General features: G+C 45.6%; 1 protein-coding gene across 4 annotated transcripts in view; it reads right to left on the reverse strand.

Annotated features, from left to right (window-relative positions):
- Positions 1 to 10,865, reverse strand: part of ccdc120b (coiled-coil domain containing 120b) — a 13,438-nt gene extending 2,573 nt beyond the window's left edge. The window contains exons 1-9 of one of the 4 annotated variants that reach the window (XM_030375040.1): positions 10,532 to 10,865; positions 10,277 to 10,308; positions 4,072 to 4,232; positions 3,888 to 3,987; positions 3,406 to 3,536; positions 2,286 to 2,375; positions 1,600 to 1,714; positions 1,030 to 1,089; positions 305 to 458 (exon numbers count right to left, since the gene is read on the reverse strand). In XM_030375040.1, coding sequence (XP_030230900.1) covers positions 305 to 458; positions 1,030 to 1,089; positions 1,600 to 1,714; positions 2,286 to 2,375; positions 3,406 to 3,536; positions 3,888 to 3,936 — 599 coding nt within the window. In that variant the 5' untranslated portion in view covers positions 3,937 to 3,987; positions 4,072 to 4,232; positions 10,277 to 10,308; positions 10,532 to 10,865. Of the gene's footprint in view, positions 1 to 304; positions 459 to 1,029; positions 1,090 to 1,599; positions 1,715 to 2,285; positions 2,376 to 3,405; positions 3,537 to 3,887; positions 3,988 to 4,071; positions 4,233 to 10,276 lie in introns of all 4 variants that reach the window. The other 3 variants (XM_030375038.1, XM_030375039.1, XM_030375041.1) reach the window with 3 other exon arrangements.
- Between the last annotated feature and the right edge of the window lie 781 nt (positions 10,866 to 11,646).

Here is an 11,646-nt window from a genome sequence, read left to right on the forward strand (position 1 = left end):
GAAGAAAAGAAAAGTGCCAGGAAAAAGAGACTGGAGGGACGCATAACCAATATTAATGTGGATGTGGAGAGGAGGGAGGGGAGAGCTTACTGCAAAAGCAGACATGAAGTTAGCCAAAACTAGGACATTCTTACAGTGCCCTTTAATAAAAAATGTCTCTAATCTCTATTTTTACACAGTGCTTTAAATCTTGAGCTGAGGCACTGTGACAAACAATTTGCCCCAGGGTCACTAAAGTACTGCGACTCATCTAAGACAGGGGGAGACATTGGGGCCCAAGCAGCCCTTCATCAGGTCTCAGTACCTGCCGGAGCTGGTGACCGAGTTGCGCCGTGTTCTCATCTCGTAGTAGATCTCCACGGGGGACAGTTTGCGGCTGATCCTCTGGTCCGGGCTGCCGACGGAGAGCCGGGGCTGGGACAGCGAGCGCTGGTCCACCGCCACGCTGGGGGAGGACTCTACTCAGAGGAGCACGGGAGAGAAGAGAGAGGTTAGCTCCTCTCATTCACGTGTTGACACAGTAAGGCTGGTTGGCCACTGAGCTCTTGTATAGTTGGTCATCAAATTGCCTTAGCACTTATAATGATCATTCTCTTCCTTAAGATAGTCAGTAAGTAAGCAGCAGTGACGACATAATAAGCACTATGGTTCTTAATGATGGTAGAATAAACTAACATTATACCTTATCATAGTCTATATTTTGTTCACTTACTCTGCTGCTTTAATGATGTGTTCCTCTACTCAGAGATCTTCATCTGAGCTGATGTCATTCCCTCCGCATAATATTACTGATCCATAGCAACATTATCTTAATCAAATCTTCTTAAGTCCCTAAGTTACTCGACAACTGATCAGAATTGTGATAACCTAAAATTTGTACTGCCATACATTACTGTACATTACTATGAACATCTATTGCGGTTTGAATATAGATATCTGCATTTCTGGGTAAACCGAGGCAAGAATGTGAATGTACATTTATTCCTCATAGGCGATATTTGCATGCAGACATTTAATTGGTTGACCCACCATTGTCATGGGATGTCGAGTCGGACATGGAGCTCGTACTTTCTGAGATAACAGCATCTTCTGGAAACATGAGATATAACCCAAATGGTCACACTTTGAAACTTTTAAGGAACTTTAAAATGAGAAATACAGCCCATTATATCAGGCTATTGATCGGTTTTGCACTTATTATGATTAAAGGTGCTGTAGGTAAGATGTAAGAGAAAACAGGTTAGAAATGGCATTGCATTCTGTGAGCTTTAAGTGAGTGAAATATTATGTGATATTATCTGTTAGCGTCATATCTGACTAGCCTCTAGTCAGGTATGACTAGTCGCTATATAAGCTCCCCCAGACTGCTTCCCCATCAGGACATCTCTTCCCTGATTGGTTCAGGGTATTTTCCATCTAGACTGTCAATGACAGACGTGTGTATGTTCCACTTCTGAATAGAGAGAAACGTAGGGTGATTAAGATCAGAGAGGGAGGGTCATTTTTCTGTGTTGTTTACATTATTTTCTAAATCGTACTTTTCCGCTCTTTTCTTCACGTCATACCTACAGAACCTTTAACATTCCTCTGACCACGTACCTGTGTGACAGCCCCGGTGCATGGTCCTCTTGTTGTTCAGGACATTTCGGTCAGACTCTGTGCTCCTGTACAGAGGGCCGGTGAAGTGTCTCTGCTTTCGTAGGCCTGAATCATCCTAGGGGACGGTAGATCATGTTACAGTAGAGTGACAACGCCACTACAGATGCTGTTCGTACAACACCTGTATCCATGTTATTATTACACCAACACAATCGATTCCTGTAATTGTTTTTGTTGAGGTGTGAGATTACAGATGGTTATGTTTGGGTGCAACATTCAAAATGTTAGGTAGGTATGAGATAAGATGGCTGACTTCAAAACACCAAAAATGTACAACAATAAGATATTCAAATATTAAGGACATTGTACCTATATCCTTGCTACACTCCGCCTGTGTGGCTTGTACTGGGCTGCTCCAGAGCATGTATTGTAGGAGTTTTGATTGACCATACATGAGATGGAGATCTGTGCTGCCCTGTAGGAGAGCTCCCAGAGTGTGTGTGGTATGCCGCCACACCCAGCCCCAGAGTACAATCAGTCTGACTCGGGCCAGATGAGGCTGCTTAAGCCTGCCATCAACCACACGCGCTCCGCAGACATTCAAAACCCTCAAACCATCAAGCAGAACATCGTGATAACACCTCTCACCAGGAGAAATGTGTACAGTTGCCCCCGTGTTCACGTACCTCAGACTTGGAGCCCACCCTCCGCTGAACCAGCGGGGGTCTCTCGCCCTCCTCCAGAGGGAACCCACGGGACAGCTTCCCCGTCAACTCCTGCAGGAGACATTCCACAACACATTGAAAACCTGCTACCTGGAGGATTCAGAGGTTTTATAAAGTGCTAAAATGCTACTGTTTCAAGGCAAGCACTAATATTGTATCAATTAATTCAAAGTGAGTGAATTTGCTTCTAGAAACATTTCATGAATGAGCAGGTATCGGTCAGGCTTTCTGTTCATAAGCCTACAGGTAGACCGCAGGCAGACGGGTTTGAACGCAGAACCTTTCAGCTGGGAGTCACCCACAACATCCTCACCACTAGACTATCCTGCCTACTTTTCCTTTACTTAATACGAGAATGGGGAGCATACTGTGATGACATCACACTTTGCTTCTCTTTAACCATCTCAAGTTATTGCAAACTACTACCGAGGTATGAACACACAGCAGAACGCATGATATAATAAAAATAACATTTATGCTGTAAAATATAACTGTACATTTCCCCAAGGGCCGTGGAATTAAATGCACCGTGAATACACCTCACAAATTCATCTTGACGGTATATTTAGCTTCAAAGGGTTTGAATAGATACCGACTAGCAAGCGTATCACATCCAGTGGAGAACAGATGTGTCAACCAGCTGTTGCTTTGTTAACACTTCCTGCCAAAGCCTGAAGCGTTACATTCGTACATTCTGCCTGAAATAGCAACGGGTAGAGAATAACGTTGCTTTTCGATGAACGCTTCCCGCCATTCATTCTCATTTCCTCCGTTTCATCCAGTTTTAAGATTCAGATACCGTTTGACTCCACCATCTTGTGTACACTTGCATGCATTTCAATTGACTAATGAATTGCAAGAGTCACCAACACCCTGTCGGCTTGTGTGTCTGTCTGTGTGTGTCTGTGTGTGTGTGTGTGTGTGTGTGTGTGTGTGTGTGTGTGTGTGTGTGTGTGTGTGTGTGTGTGTGTGTGTGTGTGTGTGTGTCTGTGTGTGTGTGTGTGTGTGTGTGTGAGCATGCGTGCATGCGTGCGTTCGAGTGTGAGCAGTTGTTACAGCGGAAGGGATCAATACTACTGACCGCCTCCTGCAGACAGACGTGTCTAAGCTCTCCGACGCGACTGTTGAGCAGGGCCTCCAGGAGCTGCTTCCTCTCCTGCAGCGAGGCGATGCGCTCCGCCTGCAGCTTGCTCTCCGGGCCGCCTTGAAGCTCTGCAAGGAGGACACTGTCACCCCTCACGCATCACACCCCTCACGCACCCCTCCACAACATATCAGGCTTGAGCGCAGGCTGTGCTGCGTGTTTTCTTCTCCTGACGAATGGTTTGACAGGTGTTCCACAGCTGCTTCTGCTGTACTGGAATTTTACAGATGTTTAAATCTTATTTTCGTCACAGACTGAAGATGTGTGTTCTGTTTTCACAGAGCCAACACATTTGTTTTATTAACAGGAACAACACAATGGGTTTTCATTACTCAGGGGCTTTGGGGGTCGAACAATAAGACCTTCACTGCGGAAATGGGTCGTTTCTGAGAAAGACGAGGAGAATAAGAAATAGTCACCTGGAGCTCCCAACCCCATGGATGAGATCAGTTGCCCTTTGACCTCCATGGGACACAATTCCAAGGACGTTACAACTCGATGCTTCCAGCTGACTCTTACCTGATAAAGGAGAGGATGTTGTGATGGAAACGTGACGACAAGATCGCATTGTCAAATAAAGCTACTGCCATTTCTGTTTTTTACCTGCTGGTATCAGCCATGTGTTTCGTTGAGTTATAGTCGTAATGGATTCATGTCCAGTCCGTCAGATGCGTGAGGTGTAGGTCTTCTCTTCTAGAGCTGGTGATCCCGGGTGCCAGAAGGGGGAGCCACTGTGCCTCTTTGAAGGAGTCTATGATTGAATCCTTGAACGGAGAGGAGAGGGCTCAGCAAAATGTGAACATATCCCCCACCGTAACTATTAGCTTAACATTTCAGTTGAATTCAACATTCATATTCTGACGAAATGAATGTCCTAATATTCAGTTTCTTATTATAAGTAATTTGGAATACTTGCGTTCACAATGTGTAGGAACAACTCAGTAACGTAGAAAACTGTTATGTCTATAACGGTTTGGCCCTGTGGGTGATGTAAGCGTTTTTTATCCCATACTGTTATATAAAGCTAAAATTAGCATTCTAATTTTAATTATCAATATCATTAATTCTATAAATGTTCTAATTGCAATTAAAAGGGAAGCAAAACCATTTGAATAATGCATAGAGATAATGTGGAGGCTGAGAAATTAGATCCCTGAGTGAGCCATACCTCACTTGCTCAAAGCTAACAGGACAGACAGACAGACAGACAGACAGACAGACAGACAGACAGACAGACAGACAGACAGACAGACAGAGAGACAGACAGACAGACAGACAGACAGACAGACAGACAGACAGACAGACAGACAGACAGACAGACAGAGAGAGAGAGAGAGAGAGAGAGAGAGAGAGAGAGAGAGAGAGAGAGAGAGAGAAAGAGAGTTCAATTGCTGAAACACCTGAAAATACATTTCAAGTTATATGGCCTCACTTTCATTCTGTCCACCACACTGACCAAAGAAGGGTTAACTAGACCACACAGCTTATCGCTTCTGTGACGAGTTTTCCTTAAAGAAAACATTGGCTGCTTGAGTCCCAAACATGAGTGATGTTTTCCATCACAAGGCTTATCTCTAAATATTAATATAAACAAGGAGAGAGCTGGCAGAACACAGACCATTGTGCTGCATGACTTACTGTCTGGTAAACAAAACACGTTGATGCTCACCACAGATCCAGATGGAAAGCCTTCAGGGCTGACTGTTAACTCATTCATGGACAGCTGCGGTCAGCAGAATGGCATCTTTCAGTCTCCCCACTAAGCTTAGTGGGGCGACAATTAAGTCTGAGAAACCGATCCGAAAAAGAAGGTAAATGTGTGTTGTTCACGCTTGGACCAAAACACACATCAACGGTGGCACCAGGCAACTAAAGGCTTTCTGCAAACCGGGGAGTACTTCAAACACAGCGCCTGTCCTGTCGTTGGAACAACAGTGGGCCTCAAGGCACCAACTGTTGGTGTGGGAGTGTGGAACCCGCCCCCGCACATCCCCTACCCACATCACATACACCCCCGCCCCCCCGCCGTGCCTGACCCCCTCGGTCAGACAGAACACCCCAGCTCCCCCCAACCACTACAACACGTGGATCCTGTTACATGAGGCCATGTCAATAATTGAACTCCCTTGATTTGACTTAATCTAATATGCTGCGTCTAAAGACGTACTCAACGTTGCAAACAGGCATTAGGGACCTCCACGGGTCTCGGCCAATGGGGTGAGCCGGGGAGACAGACAGAACCATTTAGTAGGAAAGAGAAAGGGAGGGACAGAGGGACAGTGGATTTGTCTGCGCCAAAAGGCCCCAGTGTCATCATGTGTGAATGTTTATTTGTTTGTGTCTGACCTCAAGCAGCCCATTTGCTTGGCAATTCAGTCTCACCCTTTTCACTCTCTCTTCACAAAACAAACAGAGAGTGACTTTTGTCACCTCGTGACTGGTTGACACCGGTGAGACTGTTTAGGGTAGAGTGTGAGTAGAGTAGCAGTTAGGGGGGGGGGGGGGGGGGGGGTAGTTACAGTCCAAGAGAGTGTTGTAGGTTGAGTGAGTAGGGTAGCAGTTAGGGGGGGGAGGTAGTTACAGTCCAAACAACATAATGGTGGACACGTCTTTGCTTGTCTATCCACTGCTCTATCACACGCCTGGGAAAATCACTCATGCGTCTGTTTAGAACGCAGTCGAACAGCTGGCGTGCAGACGTTCTACAGGTAAGAATGGGAACGTTCCAGGGAGAAGCTCGGAGAAAGAGGGAAGGGGGGGCACGACTGTGGGGAATCAGATGAACACCGTCATCAAAGAGATGTTCTGAGATAGCCAGAGAGTGGCGGGGGGCTACATGCTGAAACAAGTGTTGACATAGCATGTAGAGAGAGGGGCGGAGATGGTGGGAGGCGGCTGACAGTAAAAGAGACAGCACAGCAGCGTTGGGAGCCATGTTGATTAAAACATGAGGTGAGCGGTGTGAGCCAGGCCCTGTGCAGCTCACGCGAATGCAAATCAGCCCAGAGTTTTATATTCAAGTCGGCCAGGGCTCCAGCCTATAAGGTGGCTGCTACTCCCAAGCCAGTGTACTCATGTGTACTCACTCTTGTGGTGGGAAGAAGACAGGGGGGCCTATTACAAGCCAACATGGCAACAATTTTAGCTAAACTGCTGGTGGCAGGAGCTCTGTTGAGACCCAATTTTCAAAGAGAGAGAATCTTTGATACACAATACGCCTCTGAGCCTTCAAAGAGATTCATCCTCTGTTCATCCTCAAACATCATCCAGCCCTGAAGTCCTCAAGAAAGTAGAAAAATAAGGAAGGCTGTGCTGCCATCTTCAATTATACACCCGGGTATTTAGCCCCGACACTTGGCTATGTATTGTCGATATACATTCTCAAAACAGAGTCAGGTTAGGACGTTTAGTGCTGCACTTATGACTCAGTCCACTGGCTGTGTGTAGAGCAGCTGGCATGGGAAGGAGCAGCTGAGTGGACAGGTGAGCAAGCGCTCCACCAGCCCCTTGGTTGTTGACTGCGGGTGTTGACACAGCTGCTGCTCTTATGAACTTTTGCAGGGTAGTAAGACAGGCGCCCGGGCCAACTACACGACCGCAACAACAACGACACACCATATTAAACATATTGGCGGACTACACTGTTATGCAAAGCATCCTACAAGAGCATGAGTGCATAGATTCTAAGCATTGGGTGGCCGGGGTGGGAATCGAACCCCTCACCTTGGAGGGGTTTAGCTTTGACATGTGTAGCTCGACTGATGGCGCATGCATGAGCTACCAGTTGGGCTATGAACACAGACACGTATTAGAGAGACATGATGGTAATATGGGTTACCAATTTGAGGAGTAGGAAATCTAGGTCAACAGGGATAAAGTCATGATTGGATGGATATTTGACGCTACGATTCACACGCTTGTGTCTCACAGGCAGTTCTGCCGCACTGCTTCTCTGAGAGACGGCCTCCGACGCCACACTTGGATTCGTCTTGCTTGTTTGTAAAGGGGAGACAGTCTTCTTCCGTACGCATGGGAAACAGTGATGTGGACGTGCCCTTTCCCCGCAGGATCTCCCTGTCATTCAACATTAAAAAAAAATGGGAGACTTTTAGACCTATGAATGGATGAAGAAATGTCAACAAATGGGTTGGACAAAAATAAAAAAATAAAATAAAAAAAGGAGGGCTTCTATTGGATGAGACCGAGCAGGGTCAATGGTGGATACTGTGCAGGGGATTAAATCTGGTTCCACTTGCCCAGCTATCTTGACCCGGGCAACCACCGGTGCAAAAAATCACCCAGCTGGCTTAGATAAGGTCATGTGACCCCACTCTTTGCTCCCACCTCCCAACCGACCCCCTCCCCAACACACCCAAACACACATTCACAAAAATATGATCTCTCCTCTGTCTCCTTCTATCTCTCTCTGCATGCATGAAACACAGATTCATAACATATTTCTTAGCCCCAAGACAGCGAAGTTTAGCTCCCGGGCTCGACCAATCCTGTGAACCGTCCACAGTTCTACTACTGAGCCCCTTCCCTTTCAACCACCACCACCACCACCACCACCACCACCACCTACGCTCCCTTGAAGCTCACCTATGCAGGTTTGAGGTGAAACAGAGCAGTACAGCGCGAAGGCTATCCACCTGGTTCCTGCTAAGCCATGGCATGGGGAGGGGAGGGGTAATAAAGAATGGAATGTGGCCTTAATGCCCAGCGGGATTACGTCCATCCAGGCTCTCTTCCCCCCATGTTGCTCCACTACACCTGGAGGGATTTCTGGATGTATCCCATGGGGTTTTCCATGTCCTAGTTCTCACACAGTGGCCCTAATCCACCTTCCCACACCTGATGATCTGGAGGAGGGTCAGAAGCCTCACTCACAGTGTGTGGAGCCCCCAGATGTATGGATATAGACGTCCGCCCACGTGCCTTTTCGTTATGGGCTCAAGAAGCACAGCCGTGCATGTTCTATCTGTTGTGGCGTTATCACAACACTACACAGTCACAACACCATACCTGTTCTGCTTTGCACAGGAAGGTTCAGGACCACTATTTGTTGTCTTTTTAAATTGTGGGCTTTTATTTCTTCCAGCTCTCTGAATATAAAAACATTCATGTAGTGTGTGGATAAAGTAGTGGCTATGGGGTGCGAGACTCCCAGCCAAAATGGTGTTTCTGTCTGATGCCCAGGTTCAAATGGTGTTTCTGTCTGATGCCCAGGTTCAAATGGGGTTTCTGTCTGATGCCCAGGTTCAAATGGGGTTTCTGTCTGATGCCCTGGTTCAAATGGGGTTTCTGTCTGATGCCCAGGTTCAAATGGGGTTTCTGTCTGATGCCCAGGTTCAAATGGGGTTTCTGTCTGATGCCCAGGTTCAAATGGGGTTTCTGTCTGTGCACAGACGACAGGATAAGGCCTACTTTGTGAAGTTTTCCCGCGTCAAGATGCCAACTGTTCCCGTCGTGTCACACCATTGTTAGGACGGACGTGTTAGAAAGGAACGCAGTCCTCTACAGCATATCACTACGCCTGGATCCCAGCGAGTCAGGATGTGATTGCCACGGTGTTTGGAAGGGAACGTTAAACTCGGAGTGGCATGGGAACCGATGTCGGAATGCCGTGTGAAAAGTGGGGCAGTCATCAACGCAGCCTGTTTCAAGAAGTGACACTGAAGCGAGGAGGGGGAGAGAAGAGAGACATCTGAAGACAACCACACACTGACACCAGGTTTAGGAATCCAACTGAAACGGATGAAGCTGGACCTACTGGATTCAGGATATGAAAGATGAATTGTTCTCAAATGTCTGATGGCGGTTGAAAGTGGGCTCTGATGTGCTCAAATCTCTCTAGAGATGAAAAACTCTATCCTCTCGCTAAGAAAACATAGCGAGAGGAAAACAAAAAAAGTGTCTGGCCCTGTGAAATAGAACCAATGCACGGCAGCAAAGTGGAAAATCTTCTGAAAACAGAGAGGTGTTCCCAGGCGGACCAAGCTGCATTAGCAGTGAATCACCCTGGGGCACTGTCCGCGGGACACGCATTTGGCAAAGTCCTTTTAGATTCTGCCAGCTCTCGGTGTCCATGTTGTTCTAAAATGTGTTCATAAGTGTCTCCTGTCCCCAGACCGTGTCTCTTTGGGAGCTACCAGAATGTCGGGCACTGATGAAATGTTTAAAAGAGCCATAATTATTAGAGGGTTATTGTAATATATGAAAAGGCAGCATAGCAAAGCAAATTGAAAGTCAAAATAAACATCAACATTGAAGGGGTATTCCCAGAATGAATGACACATGCGTGTATGATAAGGGTAAAAACAAAATCTATGCAGAGTCCACTGTATTTCTTGATGCCATTATGAATAATAATTCATGCAACACAAAACAGAAGGCCTACATTATATTTACTGAACAGTACAGAGAGACATGGATGCTCGGCTTCCCTTTAAAAAACATGTGTTGAATTGTAACATTATAACACCCATACTGAAAGCACAAGGCAGGGGCTCCCACATTAAAACCGGCATCTGGCATAGAAGAGACATATCTTAAGATGCTGCGCGAGGCAACATCGGTTAATGATGAAACTAACCAGACTGATAAATCAGAGGCATTTAATATCGCAGGTGTGTCACGGCCGTTACACACTACTAGACGATAGCTATGCAACAAATTGCAAAATGTTATGTTTTAGTCCTACACAAAACACATTATTATTAATTCCAAGGCCGCTCGTTTTTATACGCCCATTGGCGCTGTATCGCGATGAAGACGGGAACGGGAGCTAAGAGCGGATTCTCCTTACCATAGAGAAGCGCCGATGCCTGCCGAGGTCTCCTTGGTAGACGGGAAATCGACACGGACAATATCATCGAGGAGGGGGAAAGCGATACACGTCGTTGCCATTACACTCATGCGATTCCCCCCAAAAAAGATTGTACACTGGGCCTGTACACAAATATATATTTATATATATATAAATATAGCTCACGACGCCAAAATAAATAAATAAATAAATGAACGCATTCCATCTGGCGTTTATATCTCAATTGTTATTCACCTCTCTCGCTCCCTCTCGCTCATTCTCGCGCGCGTCCACAGCCTCCTCTTGCGTCGAAGCGCGTTCGTGCCTCCTCCGGCGAGTAGGAAGGCTCCCTGCACCGGATGGACGCTTCGTAGAGTACTCCCTACCCCAAAAGGTGTAGCCGTGTCCGTAAATGTCGGCCACCCACACATATACGGCTACACAGACCCACACATGGCTGAACCGTCGAACGTTGTAACTTTAGTGAATACAATGTGTTTTTGTTATTTTAGTTGTCAGACGCATGTGCACGAACTGAACGGCAGAAAAACAACATACGACATCTGATGCAAAGCATGTGGTCCCGCCTGTGGAGGCTGTCCAATTGGTCTCACGGAGATGTTTCAGTAGAAGTAGGTATACGCCCTATTGAGATAAACTAGACACATTTTGTGTTTTTCATTTTGTCACACTACCATGGGTTGTGTATCCCACAAACTATGATGGAAAAAAAATCCAGATTCTAAATAAACCCCTTGGCTATTGTATTAAATATATATTTATATATATGGGGAAGACATACCAAATAACATTACATCTTACGGGAACCTCGGTAAACAGCAGCCATGAATGATAAATGGTAAAATGCACTCGTTTCAGTAATATGATATATTATCACACAAAACAATGACAGATTACAAAATCATAATCTATCCTATTATAATTTTGTCTAATCTAGGTTTTTCCTGCATCTATCTTCCAAATATTCCCTAATTTATTAAAGACATACTTCACGGAATGATTCCTATCATATGAATGCAAATAAGGCTATTGCGAATAAAACAAAAAAATATATATATATATAACCTGTGATCACACCTGATGTTCTCGCCTTTTCTCATTTATGTTATCGCCTTTTCTAAACATGATTCTTTGTTATTAGATTGTAATTGTGTTGCCATTTTCCTTATCTAATATTCTTGTGATTATTTTTCTATTTAGATAAAGAGAAGTGCTCCTTATATAGAACTATGTAATATAAATCAGACAACAATTTGCCAGTCTTCTTCTTTCCATTCTATTCCACTCTAACTATAAAGCACGCTGTTTCTGGGTCACTTGTCTCAAATGTATATTACTATGTGGCCTGG

Source organism: Gadus morhua, chromosome 13 (assembly GCF_902167405.1).
Source record: "Gadus morhua chromosome 13, gadMor3.0, whole genome shotgun sequence".
Lineage (NCBI taxonomy): Eukaryota > Metazoa > Chordata > Actinopteri > Gadiformes > Gadidae > Gadus > Gadus morhua.